The sequence below is a fragment of the Perognathus longimembris genome, chromosome 19 (genome assembly GCF_023159225.1).
Source record: "Perognathus longimembris pacificus isolate PPM17 chromosome 19, ASM2315922v1, whole genome shotgun sequence".
NCBI lineage: Eukaryota > Metazoa > Chordata > Mammalia > Rodentia > Heteromyidae > Perognathus > Perognathus longimembris.
The window spans coordinates 39,519,049-39,537,130 of NC_063179.1; the positions used below are offsets into that span (position 1 = coordinate 39,519,049).

General features: G+C 38.3%; 2 protein-coding genes across 3 annotated transcripts in view; one reads left to right on the top strand and one right to left on the bottom strand.

Moving 5' to 3' along the window:
* Srek1ip1 (SREK1 interacting protein 1) overlaps positions 1–12,985 on the bottom strand; it is a 28,313-nt gene extending 15,328 nt beyond the window's left edge. Inside the window, exons 1-2 of the mRNA XM_048368471.1 lie at positions 12,825–12,985; positions 3,567–3,614 (exon numbers count right to left, since the gene is read on the bottom strand). Coding sequence (XP_048224428.1) covers positions 3,567–3,614; positions 12,825–12,837 — 61 coding nt within the window. The 5' untranslated portion in view covers positions 12,838–12,985. The remainder of the gene's footprint in view (positions 1–3,566; positions 3,615–12,824) is intronic.
* A 302-nt stretch (positions 12,986–13,287) lies between these two features.
* Positions 13,288–18,082, top strand: part of Cwc27 (CWC27 spliceosome associated cyclophilin) — a 186,686-nt gene continuing 181,891 nt past the window's right edge. The window contains exons 1-3 of one of the 2 annotated variants that reach the window (XM_048368469.1): positions 13,288–13,310; positions 13,346–13,503; positions 17,682–17,778. In XM_048368469.1, coding sequence (XP_048224426.1) covers positions 13,462–13,503; positions 17,682–17,778 — 139 coding nt within the window. In that variant the 5' untranslated portion in view covers positions 13,288–13,310; positions 13,346–13,461. The other variant, XM_048368468.1, reaches the window with a different exon arrangement.

The window sequence follows — 18,082 nt, forward strand, 5'->3', positions numbered from 1 at the left end:
TATATCTTCCCCTTCTAAAATAATTAACATTTTTAATCAACTAAAAGAAATTCTATTGTATATGAGATTTTATATTATAATTTCTTTCCCATATCCTTCCTCAGCTTGACTACTAAACTTGTGCAATTTCCATCTAGTTAAAATGTCATAACAACATACAAGTATTAATAAAACTGAGTATGTTTTTGTAAAGGACATCTACAAGTTCAAATCTTACACCTCCTATAAGAAAACTACAATACTTGTCTATTTATCATAATGATATAATTAAAAAAAAATCTACAGAGAGCAACAGAGGAGACTAACCTCATTAAAATACACTACATGCACATGTGAAATGCCATGGTGATTCCTGCGGTACCATAGTATTAAAAAATAAACAAGAAAGTAAAACCAGCTCTACTATGGGTTGGTATCAGAGGGAGAAGGCAAAGCAAAAGGTGATGATGCATGAGGGTACATATGTTTGAAATACTTTATATGCATGCTGAAAGTAGAACAATGAAATCCGTTGAAAGTATTTTAACAGGGAGTGAGGTACACTGGAGTGTGACGGAGAGGGTGAAGATAATGAGCACATGGTGTGCACGTATAGAAATACGATGACACTACCTCTGTACAGCTAATTCATGCTGATAAACATCTTGATAAGAAATCAAACATAACACCAACGAGTACAGAAAATAATATAACCAATACGTATAACTTACCATCCACATGGGTAGGGCAGTCCTAAGTACCTGAGGGCAGAACTGACAGGAACAAACCACTAGTGTAGTGACAGTGAAACTGTCATACTGATCAAGAGCAGCACCTGAGAGGTCTCATGCCAAAGTCTTAGACAGTTTTAACAGTGGGCCTTCAGCTTGAGCTACAGCCCTAGTTGTTAAGGCCCAGGATGAGCCTCAAGGCTCGGAATGTTTCTTTCTATCAAAGGCCTGGAAGCTCAAAGTCATTCACTGCTTCTGGAGGCAAATACTTGCCAAGAGCCTGAAGTAGCTGGAGGTGTTTCTATCTCCGTACAGCAGGAGGCCTCAGTCAGCTGGTCTGTGAAGTCTTTCCAAATGAATCATTTATAAGCTTTAAAAATGCTTTTTTCTTCTTAGTTTCCAAACATGGAATTTTCAGACCTTATTCTTATTGTTAATTTCTAAATTTATTACACTGTTATCTAAGAATACATTCAGGATGTTAGCTCATTTGTAACTGATGAGATTTCTTCTGTGACTTGGTATATAGTGAATTTAGGGAAGATTTGATAAGCATTCCAAAAGGATGTACACCACTATGATTCTGTATGTATTTTGTTGCTTAAATATTTTTTGCACACAAAAGAGTACTTGACAAAGGTACTTAAAATGTAAGATTATTATTGATTTATCTATTTCTCCTTATAATTCAGTTTTTGTTATACATATTGAGCCATTAGTAAGCACATTCAAGGCAATTCATCTTTCATATTTTTACTTAATTGTTCTTATCTCTTTACTCCACGTATTAAAGCTAAAATTGTTTCACCCCCACTATCCTAATTGTTATTCATATGAATGCTATGAAATTGTATTATATGATTCTACCATTTCTGTGAGTAAAAGCTAAATATCAGCAATATTCAATCTAATTCAGACAAGAGTGTAAAGTCCTCTCAATGGGGAAAGAGCAGTTTGTTCAACAGACAACTGAGGGACATTGGTTTTTTACATACAGAAGAATGAAGGTGGACTCACACCACATGCAAAAGTTCACTCAAAACAGACTGAAGACCATACAACCTAAGGTTCCAACTCATCAAACTCTTTGACTTTGATACCTTCACCTACACAGATACTCTCTGAACCTCACAGTGTAGGAGTGACTAAAATCAATCTTCAACCTCTCTCTACTCCTTTCTATCTAGAGGATTGACTAGAGCTGGGGTTTCTTCAAGGTATCTAGAGGTCTATGAAGAGTCTTTTTTGTTTTTCAAGTTTAAATTACCATCAATTTGTTGTACAAAAGGGTTTACTTCTGAAATGCCCATATATGCAAACAATGATGTTTGATCAGATTCACCCAGTCCCATCCTTCTGAAACTAATCTCAATATACTTCATTGTTCAGTTTTTAGACATGTACATAAAGCATCCCAACCACGTGAACTCTTCTTCACCATCTCTATCCTACTACCTCCTGGTAGTACACTTCTTGACATTTGTCAAAAGTATATGGCAATTGTTCTGTATGATATTTCACAGAGGTATATATTTTCATATATTGTTAATGTACATTAATCAGATCGAACACCTCACTTTCTCCAATCTTTCTACTTTGTGTTATTCAACACAGAGTTTTCAGTAAGCTTTGTTTTGGTATTTTCATTTCAAGTGAAAAAAAATGTTGGTATTGATTACCCTTCAACATTTTCTTCTGTCCCTTCTTAGTCCCTTTAAATAGTTTCACAATTACAGTATGTTATATATAGAGAATCATCTTATTAGAATAAACTCAGCTCTGGCAAAAAATAAAAAGCCTGAGGTAGAGTTGTGGCTCAAGTGGTAGAGCACAGCCTTGAGAAAAAAGCATATGGACAGTGCCAGGGCCTGACTTGAAGCTAGAAGACTGGCATGCACAAAGAAATAAACAAACACACAAACAAACTCAGCGTTGGTTGAAAGGGGCTTGTTATAAGTAAAATAACAAGATGTTCCCATTAGACCCATCTCTCAGGGAATTCCAACACGTTTAGGAGCTCTGTATAAGGACCAGGGACAATGATAAAATGCATACTATCATAAAAGGCCCTAGTTTTCAAGGGAAAATTTAAGGATACAGAGAAACTGACCAGGCTATACATTTCACTAGATTATAAAATTATTTAGCTGGTGTGGAAGTGATGGTTTCTCAGAAGACCAATAAGTGATCTAGTAATTCTATCCTTAGCTGTGCTCCTGAAGGAATTGAAATCAAGGATTCAAGCAGACATGTGAACAACAATGTTCATCACAGCATTATTTGCAATAGACAAAAGGTGAAGGGATAAACCAAATGTAGCATATATGTGAGTAGAATACTAATGAGAAGTAACAATAAATGCCACAATGCATACAACTACATGAATGAATCTTGAAACATTATGCTAAGGGTTATGAGCCAGACAGAAAAGGACAAGTAGTTCATGGTTCTACCTATATGAAATTCTAGAGTAAGCAAATTCATATGGGCTAAGGAAAGGAGAGAGTGGAGGTTATTGTTTCACAAACTTTCTATTTGAGGTAGTAAAAATGATTTGGAAAAGAAAGTGGTAAGGACTACACCAGAATTATGAATGTAATTAATGACAGTCAATTACAGGTTAAAGATGGAAAAAAATGGTATATTTTATGCTCCATATACTATCACAGTAAAAGCATGCCAACAAAAAGGAATATGGCACAAGGAAAAATCATACAGATAACCAGAGGCCTTTAAACCTGCAAAAAATATCTGCAAGACTATAGAGTCCTTAGGGCTGAGGGACTGTGCACAAGATCTCTGAGGCAATGATCTCAGTAAGAAGAAACTACAATGATGCTTTTTAAGTGTACTTACGGTAGCCACATTTTTTACAGCCAGCTCTGACATTATCCTTATTGCAACCTGAAAAAAAAAATTGGATGAGTCTTAGGAGATGCCTAAAGAATTATCACATGAAATAAAAAAAATGTTGGTTTAAAAAATTTCTTGAACAGAAAAAATGATCTGATACATTATAGTAATACTACTCAATTATTTTGACTGTTAGAAATCAATTTATTCAAATCACTTGAAAAATACTTAAAATTTCATTTTTGTCATTTATAAATCTGATTTTTTTTGTGAAGGTGATATACAGAGGGGTTAAAGTTACATAAGTAAGGTAATAAGAACATTTCTTTTACTCAGTAAGTCACGGACATTTCAGGAGTTCTACATTAAGGAAAAATACTTGTTACCTGATTGTGAAAATAGTTAATATACTATTCATAAATGTGAACATCAACAGTAATGTGTTTTTCCTGCTTTGTGTGCATACGGTGTGTGTGTGTGTGTGTCTGTGTTTGTGCATTTGTGTGGTACCTGGGATCAAGCCATTAGCCTCATATATGCGAAGTAAGCACTTTGCTGGTGAAATCACAGAAAAGTGGCTGCAATTCTTAGATATTATAAGAAGCACCTAACTTCAACAACAAATTTTGGTAGAAAAAACAACTAGTCATGTATCCAATTCTGACAATGTTTACAAATATTTGTAGTTTTCCTGTGTACTTGGTATTGAAACTATAAATATTGAAACTATAAATATAAACTATAAATATTATATAAAAAGCAATACTTACAAAACCATTTGGTGTAAATCAACTGCACAACTCTTAGGGGGAGAGGGATGGGGGAGGGGGAAATGAGGGAGGAGGTAACAAGTAGAACAAGAAATGTACTCACTGCCTTACATATGAATCTAACCCCTCTGTACCACACTTTGACAATAAAGAAAAAAAGTTTAATTAAAAAAATTAAATATAAGAATTTTCTATATACATGGAGAAATTACACAATATTTATCTTTGTGAATCTGACTTATTTTACTTAGCAGAATATTTTAAAGGATTATCTATATTGTAATAGATATCTGATTCGTGGTACTTTATTTGGCTGAATAATGCAGATAGTTAAAATTTATTTTAACCTCCAAGTGACCAACAGTGACACTGTTCAATAAAGCAATGGAAGGCTCAGTTCAGTTTTATTCCATTTCTTTGATGAAAGGCATCTAAGTTCTAAACCATTCAAATGGAGATACTATCTCAATGTAACCTCTCTATTAAAATGGCTAAGCGTAAACAGTAAGCAGTGCTAATTCATAAGAAAAAACAATTCTAAAACCATTTATTTAATATTATGAAGTTAACACAATGGTTATTTTTCCTAATCCACATTTTCCTCTGAATTGTTCTAGCAAAACCAGTTCTACTATAATGATAGTTTGTAAAATGTAAATGTAAAAACATAACCAACACATTAGGGATCAATTTAGACATAAAATGTGACTTTCCTCTATGAAAAGCAGTGGGTAAATACAGGAAGTTATGTTCAATTGATGTGAGCTCCTAGGACTATACAAGACACAAGTACGGCACTCAGATTTCAAGACCGGGGGTCATTTCAGGATTGGGAGCGGCGCTCCTTCACAGTGGTGGTTTAATGTTCTACCGATTTCACACATCACCCCACTACGCCTTCGTAAGTCACAGGCTGAGCTCTTCTGAGAAAACTTCAACAGTACCCTCTAGGTTTTTTAAATGTAAAATGCCAAATTTGTCAGGGTATTTATGTCTTTTAATTAATTAACGTGTGCAAAACACCATGTCATTTTTTATTAAGTCCAAACTTTTGTTTCCATAAACTGCATATTGCTGCACAGTGTAAGGATGCACATAGCACATTACAGCAGACCTGACTGGAATAAAGCTGGATTCATACTATATGAGGCTTTTCCATTATGAAATCAGCTGCATGTTGAAGAAAAAAAGCTCAGAGAATCCGGGTCAATGTTGTATGTTTCCATAGAAACCACAGATGTGGAATACTGCTGCACAAAACTGTGCTAAATGCACGATTAAGAATGCAGACTAAGAATGTTGCAACAGACACACCTGAAACAAGCTTATCTCAGCATGTATTAGAATTCAATACATTTATGATACACAGAAAAACCACTGATAAAAACCATTCAAAAGTTCATATTTTTAAAGGAAACAAAGTATGGAACATCTTCAGGTCAGTTCATATTTTTTAACAAAGTTGAAACTTTGATAAAACACAGAACAAAGATCTGTAAATAATGAGAATAAGAATATATAACAAAGATCTCTAAATAATATAACTTCCTACTAGCTATTTCCTCACCAGCTGTGGGTTAAATGAAGATCTCAGCATCAATTTTCTTTAATTTTCATGACCACCTAAATGCTTCTTTGGGGATTTAATCTCAGGTAAATAATACTGTAAGTCTGAGAACTCGCACAGTGGAATGGGGACAGTTTATTCTGTTGTGAGGACCAGTTGCTAGGGACAATGATGCCACTCTGATAAACATTTCTTTGGTTTTGTCTATTTTCTGAGCATTACGTCCCAGGATTTTCTCCCTGCTTTTCGTTTTATGCTTAAGTCGGCCAGAACTCAAAATCCATGGTCAAACTGAATCAGAAGATTGTATTGTGAAGTCCTTACTCAGCTAAGATGCCTAACCATTCTGGTCTCAATTTCTCTCCTTTATTGAAGTTTGTGAAGGTTATTCAGTATCATACACCCTGTCTCTCGCCAACTGTCACTTCAAAGTTCTTCTTTCAAATTATGACTTACAATCTAAACACCATTAAAAAGTAATAAATTCGGTCACAATAAGAAAAAAAAAAAGAAACCATAAATGTAAAGCCTATCAAAACCAAACTCAAAAGTTGTGAAAAAAAATGTGAATCTCACAATACTAACATAGGTCAATTCCTACTGTGTAATACCCAGCAAATCATTAATCTGTGGGCATAAAGTTCACACAAAAGGAACTAGAAATGACTCTGAAACACTCAGCTTTATCTCTAATAAGTGAAGTATCCATTAAAATTGTAGTAGGATTCCATTTTCACTTCTTAGGACAGGAAAGATTGAAAAGGTTGTGGAGGGTGCTTGGGTCAGGAAACTGCTGTCCACTGCTAAGAGTGTAAATTAGCACTCAACCATCTTGATGGAAAGCAAGCTGGTGTAATCTACCAGAACTATAAATCTACACACTGCTTCCAACCAGCAATTCCACATCTGGGAATTAATCCTCTCAACTTACTTTTACAAATGCATACTGACATATAAGCAGTCATTCATGGCAGCACAGATTATAACTCTAAGAATGGAAATAATTAAAATATAAATAGAAGACTGACAAATTTTGGAATAAAAAAATGAAGACCAATTTATTTAATGAAATGCAGTGATCTCAAAGACACATTATTTTTATCTACTTATTTATTTGTTGTGTATGCTAGTACTGGGGCTTAAACTTGCAGCCAATATACTCTCCTTTTACTTCTTTGCTCTACCACTTAAGTCATACCTCCACCGTTGGCATATTGCTGGTTAACTGGAGATAAGAGTCTCACAGGCTTTTATGTTACATCTGGTTTCAAACTGTGCTCCTCAGACTTCAGCCTACTGAGCACTAGTATTAGACATGAACCACAGACATCCAGCAATGGGAATATTTTAAAATAGGAGATGTTCTAATTGTACATACAAAACCACCTTTAAAAGCATCTGACCTTTAGGAGAGGGATCAAAGTCAACAAAATGAAGAGTTGCTTTAACTACTGATCTGAGAAAGGTAATATTTAAGTAAATACATAAAACTCTTTGGTCCACTTGCCTCGTATAATGCTCCATGAAGAAGAGCAGCTACAGGCACAGGTTTAAGATAAGATAAAAGTTTCATTTGTTAGCTAAAGAAAAGTGAAGACTGTTGACTAGATAAATCTGCTTACTTACTTACTAGGCTGCCTAGAATAACACACTCATAGCTGTACTATATGAGGAAATATGCAGGTGTCATAAGGACAAAAGTTCTCTTAATAAATATGAAGAAATGGCAGACAAGATTGAGATGATGAAAGACAGGCAAAGATATACAAGTGTAATAAAAAGGGACAAGAACAACCACAAAACCCACAGGTTTTTTGCAACATTGGAGAGTGTACAAGAGTGATGGAAGGAAAAGACACCAAAGGTGATTTGGCCATTCTCAGGAATATGCACTTTATTCTTTCTTGTGCTGGTCCTGGGGTTTGAACTTAAGAGTCTGGGTGCTGTCCCTGAGCTATTTTGCTCAAAGTTAGCATGCTACCACTTGAGTCACAGCTTCACTTTGAGCTTTTTGTCGGTTACTTGGAGATAAAGAGTCTCAAAGATTTTCCTGCTCAGACTGTCTTTGAAACATGATCCTCAGATGCTAGCCTCTTGAGTAGCTAGAATTACAGGAGTGAGTCACTGTCACCCAATCATGCTTCATTCTTGAACAGAGGGGTAGCTTTGGCATTCTAACACTTTAGAAGCTTAAGAAATCTAAGCCAGCAATCCCTTAATTATGGAAACAAGGAAACCGAACCTCTGAAAAGCTAAGTGGCTTAAAGAGTATTTTACAAAATTCACAGATATGGATTTAAAACTAAATTGTTTCCTCCTACAAACAGTAGAATATCTGGTTTTGGAAAATTAGTGTAACAGAAATGTACAGCAGGGGCTGGGGATATGGCCGAGTGGCTAGAGTGCTTGCCTCATATACATGAGGCCCTGGGTTCGATTCCCCAGCACCACATATACAGAAAATGGCCAGAAGTGGCGCTGTGGCTCAAGGGGCAGAGTGCTAGCCTTGAGCAAAAAGAAGCCAGGGACAGTGCTCAGGCCCTGAGTCCAAGCCCCAGGACTGGCCAAAAAAAAAAAAAAAAAAAAAAAGTACAGAAATGTACAGCATAAGCCAGGTGCAGTGACTCACGCCTGTAATCCTTGCTACTAAGAAGGCTAAGATCCCAGGATTAGAGTTTGAAGCCAGCTCAGGCAGAAAAAGCCAGAAGTGGCACTGTGGTTCAAATGGTAGAGTGCTAACCTTGAGCACAAAGAGGCTCAAGGACAGCAGCCAGGCTCTGAGTTCAAGCCCCAGGACTGACCACACACACACACACACACACACACACACACACACGAGTACAGCACGAATTAGAAAATAAATTACCAACAGTATAGTTTATAAGGAAAAAGCAATTATAGTGCAATTTGCAATTCTATCTATTTTGAGATGCTAAGGTGATGTGTTTAAGAATCTTACTCACTGTGGTATGGTAGATGGAAATGTTAAGTTAGCCATCTGTAATTTCCTAACTTGGTTATAGACTTCACTGAAAGATAAAAGCCCCCTGGCCCCAAAAGACAAAATTAAAAACAAAATATAAACAAAAACTCACCACCAAAAATTAGAGTTTTGTGCCAACCACACCAGTAACATACATTGTCACTTGTCCCAGGTCAACTCTTCTTAGAGAATGACTCTTGGGATTTCAATACCTGTGCTCATTTCAGCAACTGTGAATGGGCAAAGCAAGTTTTCAAAGGAAACTTCACTGAATTCTATGTTCAAATGCCATTTCTCCAATAACAAGAAAGCTCCCGAGATTTTTCTAAGGATCTACAATATGCTATTGTTATCTACATAATGATTTAAGCTTACCACACAATGCTAAGGAAAAATGGCGGAAGCACGTGACCATCAAACAGACAAGGACAGTTTTCTTCTGTGGTATGTGGAAAAGCAGCCTTATTATGTTATAGTCATACTTTGTAATAATCACTAGCAGAACTAGCCCAAAAAATACCTAGCTGAATCCATTATACCTAAAATAAAAGAGCATAACATAATACTTGTCCCCTTTGATGATAACATCTAAAGGTTTGAATGGAGCCCTATTTTCTTTTAATACACTGTCTGGATCGATCATTCAAGAAATTACCTTAACATTTTCTATCTGTATTTTCTAAGGCACTTGCATTGTATAGTGCCTGTCACGCTTATTATCTCAATTGCTGCTAAGTTAAAACAGTTTATCTATATACTTCTAAGTGTTATTTTGAGTTGAAAGGTTTATATATCTGTAACTTAGCTTCTGGGAATTTCAAAGAAAACTCTGAAGAAATTACTTTGCCCTCTTTCTGCAGCAGGACCTCTTCATGACTGAAGTTTTCAAGGGTGTGTCAGTTTTGCATGCTCCTACTACACAGGTACTCACTTGCTCAATGAAGGGAACGATTTCAAAAGGCCAGCTTGTGTGATGCTAAGATCACCACAAGTGATTTGAGCTATGAGGATTCCTAGCCAACCTATTCAAGCTTGTCTCTAGACTTCAGGCATAGATCTTCCCTTCATAATCCAAATACTACATCTGAACAAAGTCATCTACTCCACAGTTTTCATCCTTATTATGTGTATAGTTGACACCTACATCATTGTCTTTGACACTGATATCTTTCCTAAGAAATGGATTGTATTTCAGACTTTTAGATATCAGAAGTTAGTCACAACCCAACTGCCTAATAATGAGACCTCAGTTAACTTCATTTTCATTTTTCCTATCTCATTGAATCGTTTACCAATTCCTAGTGATCCTATAGGCTTTTCTCAGGTCAAACCTTAGCTAGACACCATCGCAACTCACCAGAATTACCGCTAATGGGTGGCTGTGCTTCCAAATCAACTTTGCTCGTCTACACTATAATCAGAAAGATTTATTCAAAGTGTGAATTTGCTTGAAGACCCTTAAGTGGCTTCCTACTATCCATGATATTTCTCATTTATTTAAAAAACCTGCCTTTTATGTTATACTATAGTGGGGCAAAATGAATTCACACATACATGAAGGATCCAAAATGAGTATAAGTGTACAGTTCATAGACAAGTTACCTAACTTGTCCCCCAGTTTCTTGGTCTGTGAAATGGGAATATTAATATGTTTCTCACAGCAAGGTTGGAAAAGTGAAAGGATATAAAATTCAATGCTTGATATAGTATGCCAGTTATTATCTAATTATTAATTTCCCTACACTTACAAGTGGAATATTATCCATAGCAAACGTAGTCTCTTCTTACATACATCCTCTACCTCTGACTGCAATATTCCCTATACGTACTCTATCTTTCACACAATTCTTTTGGTCTCCTAAATGCCTCTGGCCCCTGCTATACCCTGGTAGGTGTCTTACTATCTGTTCCCCAACACTTTGTACTTTCCTTGCTAGGACACTAGCTCCATTTCCTGTGTCTCTCTCTTCACTGCTAAACTGGAAGTTTGTGTGAAGAGCAATGATGTCTACCTAGCACAATGCCTGGCACACAGAAGGTACTTATGCACATTTCTTCTCACAGTTTCAGATGTGCTCCTCTTCAAATGGCACAAAATTCTTCCCTTAAAAACAATCTGTAGGTCTGGGAATGTGGCTTAGTGGTAGAGTGCTTGCCAAGCATGCATGAAGCCCTGGGTTCCATTTCTTAGTACCACACAAACAGAAAAAGCTGGAAGTGGCACTGTGGCTCAAGTGGAAGAGGGCTAGCCTTGAGCAAAAGCAGCTCTGGGAACGTGCCCAGGCCCTGAGTTCAAGCTCCAAGACTGGCAAAAACAAATCAAAACAAAATTTAATAACTACCTGCAAAATAAGGTTCAAAAAAGCTGCCACGGAACAAATAAGCTGGTCAAACAATACTTGGAGGGACAGGTTTAAACAAAGCCAGGGTTTCTGAAACAATACTTTTCAGAATCTTTCCTAAAGGGCACTGTGCAGCTCTACATTGGGAGGTGGGTGTATTATTATTATTATTTATCATTCTGTCACTCCAGGTTTTATTTGGGAAAGGAAAGCTATTTTGTAAGAGCCAGAGAATTCAAAATTTGACAGAATGTAAGAACAGGCATTATGGTCTCCATACAGAAAGAAAGGATCAGGCAATCTGTTTGCTTCTGCATTTAGTAAACATGAAATTTCAATTCGGATGTTCAAATGTGATTTCAGCAGATATATTATGACAAATCCTGCAAAACAGAGTACTGTATATTTACATCCTACCCAACAAAATGAGTGAATACAATAACCAGCATTGAAAATGACCTTATTATCATCTCATTTTCTTATTTGAATATACTATTTAAAGTAAGAGGAAGGCTAGGCTCCTGTGGCTCACACCTGTAATCCTAGTTATTCAGGAGGCTGAGATCTGAGGCTTATGGTTTAAAGCCAGCCCTGGCAGGAAAGTCTGAGAGACTCTTATCTCCAATTAGCCACTAGTGGGGCTTTGGCTCCCTCCCGGACAGTGCCCAGACCCTGAGTTCAAACCCCAGAACTGGCACCAAAATAAAATTAAATAAGATAAAAAAACAACAACAGATTTGGTCATTAAAGGATTTGTGTGGCATTTCACAAAACCTGTTTGAGCTGCTACTAGAATCTATTTTTCTGGCTCAGACATTTTCCTGCAAACTGGTATTTGCAACACATAAAGTATTTGTTAAAGTTAGAAATTATCAAAGGCTCTAAAATGTCAGCTTTTGGTGTATCTTAAAACGTCTGCCAACAGTGCCTTGCAGACCCATCGTGGGAAAGCCAACTTAGGAGGTGCCCAATCCTACCTGAACTTCCCGGGGAAACTGAGTCCCTGAAGAGGACATGTGGGGGACTCAGTCCTCAGAGTTTAGTCGTCTTTAGCTCAGTAACTTTTGGACACAGACACTGGGATTAGAAAGGACCTTACGTAAAACTCACCGAGGTTCCTTCTGAACTCACACCTAGGGAAACTGAAGCCCAGAAGGGCAAAGCCGAACACTAGGAGGATGGGGGTGGGGGGGGGGGCGGGGGCGTCACACAACAGGAAGAGCTAGACAGGGAGGGAACCCCGGAACGCACTTTTCGTGTCATGGGCTTCCAGAACAAACGCCAGGGCGTGTTCCCACTGGGGATTTCAATTTTTAAGCCTCCTATAACTTAAGGCCAGCAGCGGCCCGCGGTCCTCGCCTGGCCTACACCCAGGAGACGTCCCCTGTACCCCTGTACCCCTGGGCCGCTGATGGGCTGGGGGGCGGGAAAGGGCGTCTCTCTCTTTACTTGACATTGGTAGTGTCCACTTCTTAAACCGACGGAATCTGTCGATTTTGAAGGCCACGGATCGGTCCCTACCACACCGAGCCCTCACCGACTGTACCCCACCCGCTCCCGTCCAGGCTGGGAAGCAGGGACCCTGCTGCCGGTCTTCACCTGGCACTGCCATGTCGCTGGGAAGACAAGTCACTGCGTCCCGTCGATGCCAAGAAATAAAAATGCGTGTTCGTCTCGGTGGCCGCGGAGGAACGACCCGGTCCAAGCAGCCTCTTCCCCGGGCACCGGGCCCGCTTTCTCACGGCAGCCGGCAGGCCCCGGGCGCCAGCGGGGAGCACGGAACCTAGGAGCCGCGGAAGCAGTTTCCGGGAGGAGGCACATTTCGTGCCGCACACGGTCCGAACCATTCGTGCCTCAATCGGGGGGGGGGAGTGAGTGCGAACTGCACACGCCTAAAGCGAAGTGGACACAAGATTGGCGCTTCCAGAGTCTTCCTTTTTAACATCATTACGAAATGCACTTATCTTCCTGTCCGTACGTGGGGGATCTACGGTCTTTTCTCTGGAGAATGTTGGAATCCCTCCCCCTCTCAGGATGAGCGGTGTTCTGGCCCATCAACAACATGGCGGCGTCCGTGAGGAGGGAGCTTCGCTCTGGCTCCACTGTGCGATTTTGACCGCGCGAAGCTTTCCGGGAGGAGTGAACTTAAAAGAATCCGGTATTGGTAGGCGAATAGCTCCAGTGACCGCTCGTCGGCTTGCATCCCAGTGAGGAGCAGCTCTGAGCATTGGCCGTGATGAGCAACATTTACATCCAGGAACCTCCCACGAATGGGAAGGTGAGACCCTCACGGGTTCCCCCGCTCCCCCCCGGGGACTCCCTGACTCGGAGGCGTCTGCCTGGGGTCCCCCGGTGGCACCCTGACTGGGCGGCGTCTGCCTGGGATCCCCCAGTGACATCCTCACTAGGAGGTGTCAGGTATTGTAGGGTGATGTTCTTACCCCACCTCTGCACAGTGTTTCATCTAAAACAAACTTGGAACTTTTCAACATACACTCAAAAGAGTCCTGAAACAGAGATTTGGACATCATCTGCCTTCTGTAGTCCTATTTCCACTCGCAGCCCAAGTCATTCAGGCTCCTCTTCCCTCCTCCTCCTCCTCCCTCTTCCCCTCCTCCTCCCCCTCCCCCTCCTCCAATATTCTCTGTGGAAGTATTTTTTGAATGGCTGCTAGGCATCTCACACTGTACTAGGTACTGGTGATGCAAAGATGGTGGGAAAGATCCAGTTGTCTAGTTGTTACCTCCAGAAGAGCTTAGCTCAGTTTTTGTGAAGAAGTATGTTGTGCCTCAAAAGTGCACGCGTGTGTGTATGTGCCAGCCAATATTGACACTTGAACTCAAGGCCTAGGTAGGCATGCCCTTTAGTTTTATTTATTTATTTTTTGCTCAAGGCTAGCGCTCTATGAGCCACACTTCCATTTCTGACTTTTTAGTTGTTAATACAAGTTCAGAATCTCTCAGATCTTTTTGAGGCTGGTAGAAAATATGAGCTACCTGCACCTGGCTTGATAGGCTTGCTTTTGAGAAGATTATATTGTTTTAATAAAAGGACTGAGCAATTGGGAATGCTGGGAAAACATCATGAAGGTACTAGCTTTTGAGCTGGTTTTAAAATGAGGGAATAGTCAGAGGACATGTAACCATGTTCAAATGGAAAATAATTTCTAACAGGTTTCATTGCCAAGGTATGTCACTACCCATCCAGTATGACCTAGAAGAGTCCTGCAGCGTGACAACTGTATTTTTGAACTAAATCTAGTCTATATTGCGTTTGACATTCGATGAAGCAGCATAATGGAAAAAATTAGTGGAATAGAAAGTACAGGCTGGGTGCCAGGGGCTCATGCCTGTAATCCTAGCTACTCATGAGGTTGAGATGTAAGGATCCAAGTTCAAAGGTAGCCTTGGCAGAAGAGTCCCCATGAGACTCATCTCCAATTAACCACTCAAAAACAGGAAGTGGTGCTGTAGTGCAAGTGGTAGAACACTAGTCTTGAGCACAAAGAGGCTTTGGGATAGAGCCCAGGCCTTGAGTTCAAGCCCCACAACAGAACAAAAAGAAAGAAAGCCATCCTGTACAGAGTTAAGGAACTGAGAATATAGCTCAGTGGTAGAGCACTTACCTACCTCACATTCACAGAGCCCAAGAGTAGATTTCAACACTGCAAAAATAAACAAGATATATTTGAATTACGATAATGTACATTTGGAAGACAGTCTTTTTTTCATTTTATGCTAAATCATATACACATTTTAATGTAAATTGAAAATGACATGTTAGTTTAGTTTACGTTACCAAAACTGGTAATGCAATAAGTGCAGTTTGAAAGCAGAAATAAAAGTTCTATCATTCCCAGCCTTTACTCCAAATTGTGGGTATTGTGGATGAAACAGTTCTTTTATTTGAAACAGTTCTTGTTTGAAATTTTTCCTGAGCACTACCCTCTACTCACATCAGCCCACCTTATCATAGAAAATAGAATTCCAGATGTTTCTTGAGGTCACTATCAACATCAGTTGATAAATACAGGTGAAGGTAGTTTAGATTGCCTATCTTGCCAGGTAAGTCCTTCACACTTGTTCTTCCCTCCAGTTTTTTACCTGTTAAACTATCAGCCTTAGCAAAGGAGCATTTATCTGTTTTCTTATGAGATATTAAACCCCGGTTATTCTCTGCATCCAAGCCTTTCTGGCCCTCTTGTCCCCTTTAGTGTTTTCTGTAGCATCGATGTTATTTATTGCATTTCTGTTTTCCCCCTGTAGAGTACAAATACTATAAAAACAGAAACAAGCATCTCAACTAGTGCTTGGCACATAGTAGGTAGAGTTCAAATAGTGCTGAAAAAGTGGATTGATAAATAGTAATTCTATGTTCTTTAAGTTTCTGAGAAGTAGTAAGAACTGTTGAGTTTGAAATTATACTGTAGCTGGCCAAAGCTAGGTTTAGTTGTTTTACTACTCTAGAATATGAGTTGACATTTTTCATGTAGATGAAAATCTTTAACAAGGATACATTCCCGAGTAGGAGATCATACCATATGCGCGTACGTGTGTGCACATGCGCGCACACACACATACACACACACATACACTGCAAAGATCATGTCAATTTCTTTGTTAGGTTTTGGAAATAGAAAGTGATTGATAATGGGGATAGGGATTTTTTTCAGGAGTGATGACATGTTTTGCAATTAGTGGCAGTGTTTGCAAAATTCCATGACTGTATCAGGATACTCAATAAATTGTTATAAAATGATATATTGTCTCATCAATAATACATTTAAAATTATTTTCAAATATTGTATATAATTCTTATATTTCTGTATAAATGCTTTTTACAAATTTCTTATTGTATGACTTTTTTAGTTGTGAACCATTGACTCTTGGCTTGACTTAGTTTTTAAGCTTTGTCCATTTTCAAAAACACATTTGTGGAACCTTGGTAAAGAAGTTGTCTAGATGGTTAAAGAGTGACATATCGATGATAATTGAGAGAATTAGTCATATTTTGAAAATTATTCTGCAGACTCTTCATTTGCTAGAGCACACCATAAATGACAGTGGTGGTCACAGACTGTTGACACTGATCAATTGTTTTTACACTGGGGACAAAAAAGGATACTGGAGAAATTGAGCTCCAACTGCACTGCTGTGTTCAAATTTAGGAACTAACTATTCCTTTCGTTCATTTGTAGTTATTTCTAAGCTACTTATAAGCTGTTTCCTTCTATGTACTAAGAAGGAGTTCTAGTTGGCTGGAGGTATAGATTATAACTAGAGTGCTAGCATGTATGAGTTTAATCCTTGATTAAAAAAGGAAAAAAAAACATTAAAAAGGAAGGGCATCTGGTTGTTGCAAGAGGACTGCTTCCACCAATGCATTAACAGTCAGGAATGGGGGTTGGGGGGGCGGCACAAGAAGTCAAAGGATCCTATTTACCATTGATGGTGGTTTTTATGGCCCACCATTTAAAAAGTCACCAACAGAATTAGATTAAAACTATTCTTGTCTAAATTAGGAATGGCATGATTTAAAATATGAAGGTATAGTAAAACAAAATTGCAAATGAGTAATTATAAAACTCTAATGTGTACGAATTTAAGGAGTTCCTGTCTTTGTTTTTTCTTTTATTGTAAGGATGATATCATGTCTTTTTAAGTTTCTTAGTTTGCTGCCTAAATCTTATTGGAAGTGTACAAGAAGAAACTTAGTAATCAAGTTCGTATTACTGTTTTCAAATGAATGCTTTCTTTTCTATGATTAAAAAAGTTATATACATCTTTGATGCTTAACTCATGCTTGTAATCGTCGCCACTCAGGAGTCTGAGATTTGAAACATGGCAGTTTGAGGCTTGCTGGAGCAGACTCTCTGCAAAAATGACCAGCAAAAATGCCATTCTGGAGGTATGGGTCAACTTGTAAAGTGCCAGCTGAGCAAGTGGGAGGCCTGAAGTTTACATCCCTTACCCCCAGTACTTTTTAAAAGTATATACTAGCTGGTTGTAGTGTCCGTGCCTATAATCTTAGCCTTGCAGGAGACTAAGATTGGGAAACATGAAATTGGAGACTAGCCCAGGCATAAAGAGAGACCATACTGAGAAAACAGTGAGGAAAAAGGGCTTGTTTCACCACTCAAGGGATAGAGTACCCACCTAAAGCCCAATGTTCAAACCTCCATACTTCAATATTTGAAAAAAGTTTATCTTATTTGTATATTATTCTTTTCTTAAATCTTACACTTTTTCTGAAAATGGTGTGAGTGATTTAAATGTGCCATGAACTATAGTGAATATCTGACAATTCATTGGTTATGACAAAAAATCGCCTAGTGAAGGCTTTAGGATTTCTTCTAAAATTGAAAATACATAATGAATACTACAAGTTGAGTAGCTGTTCAATGGATTATAAAGCAAAATGAAAATTTAATATAGTGGTGTAATGTTCTTCCTACAGGTTTTACTAAAAACTACAGCTGGAGATATTGATATAGAGTTGTGGTCCAAAGAAGCTCCAAAAGCTTGCCGAAATTTCATTCAGCTTTGTTTGGAAGGTAAGTACAACTTGAGTAGTATTTTGTGGGAAAAACTTTTGTTCACCTAAAGACAAATTGCAATATACTTTTCACAACAATGAAGATGTGAGGTTAAACTATGTGTGGAGAAATAAAAAGGATATCAGGTCTCTCCTTAAATATAGATTTATTTAAATCTATAACCTTTATATACAGAGAAATTGATATCTTTGGCCTCCTTTGCTAACTCCAACTTCTTTTGTGTTTCTCTCTTTCATTCTTAAACAGGAGTATTTCCAAGTTTGCCTCATATTCTCTATTGCCTTCACTCTTTTCATTTTTT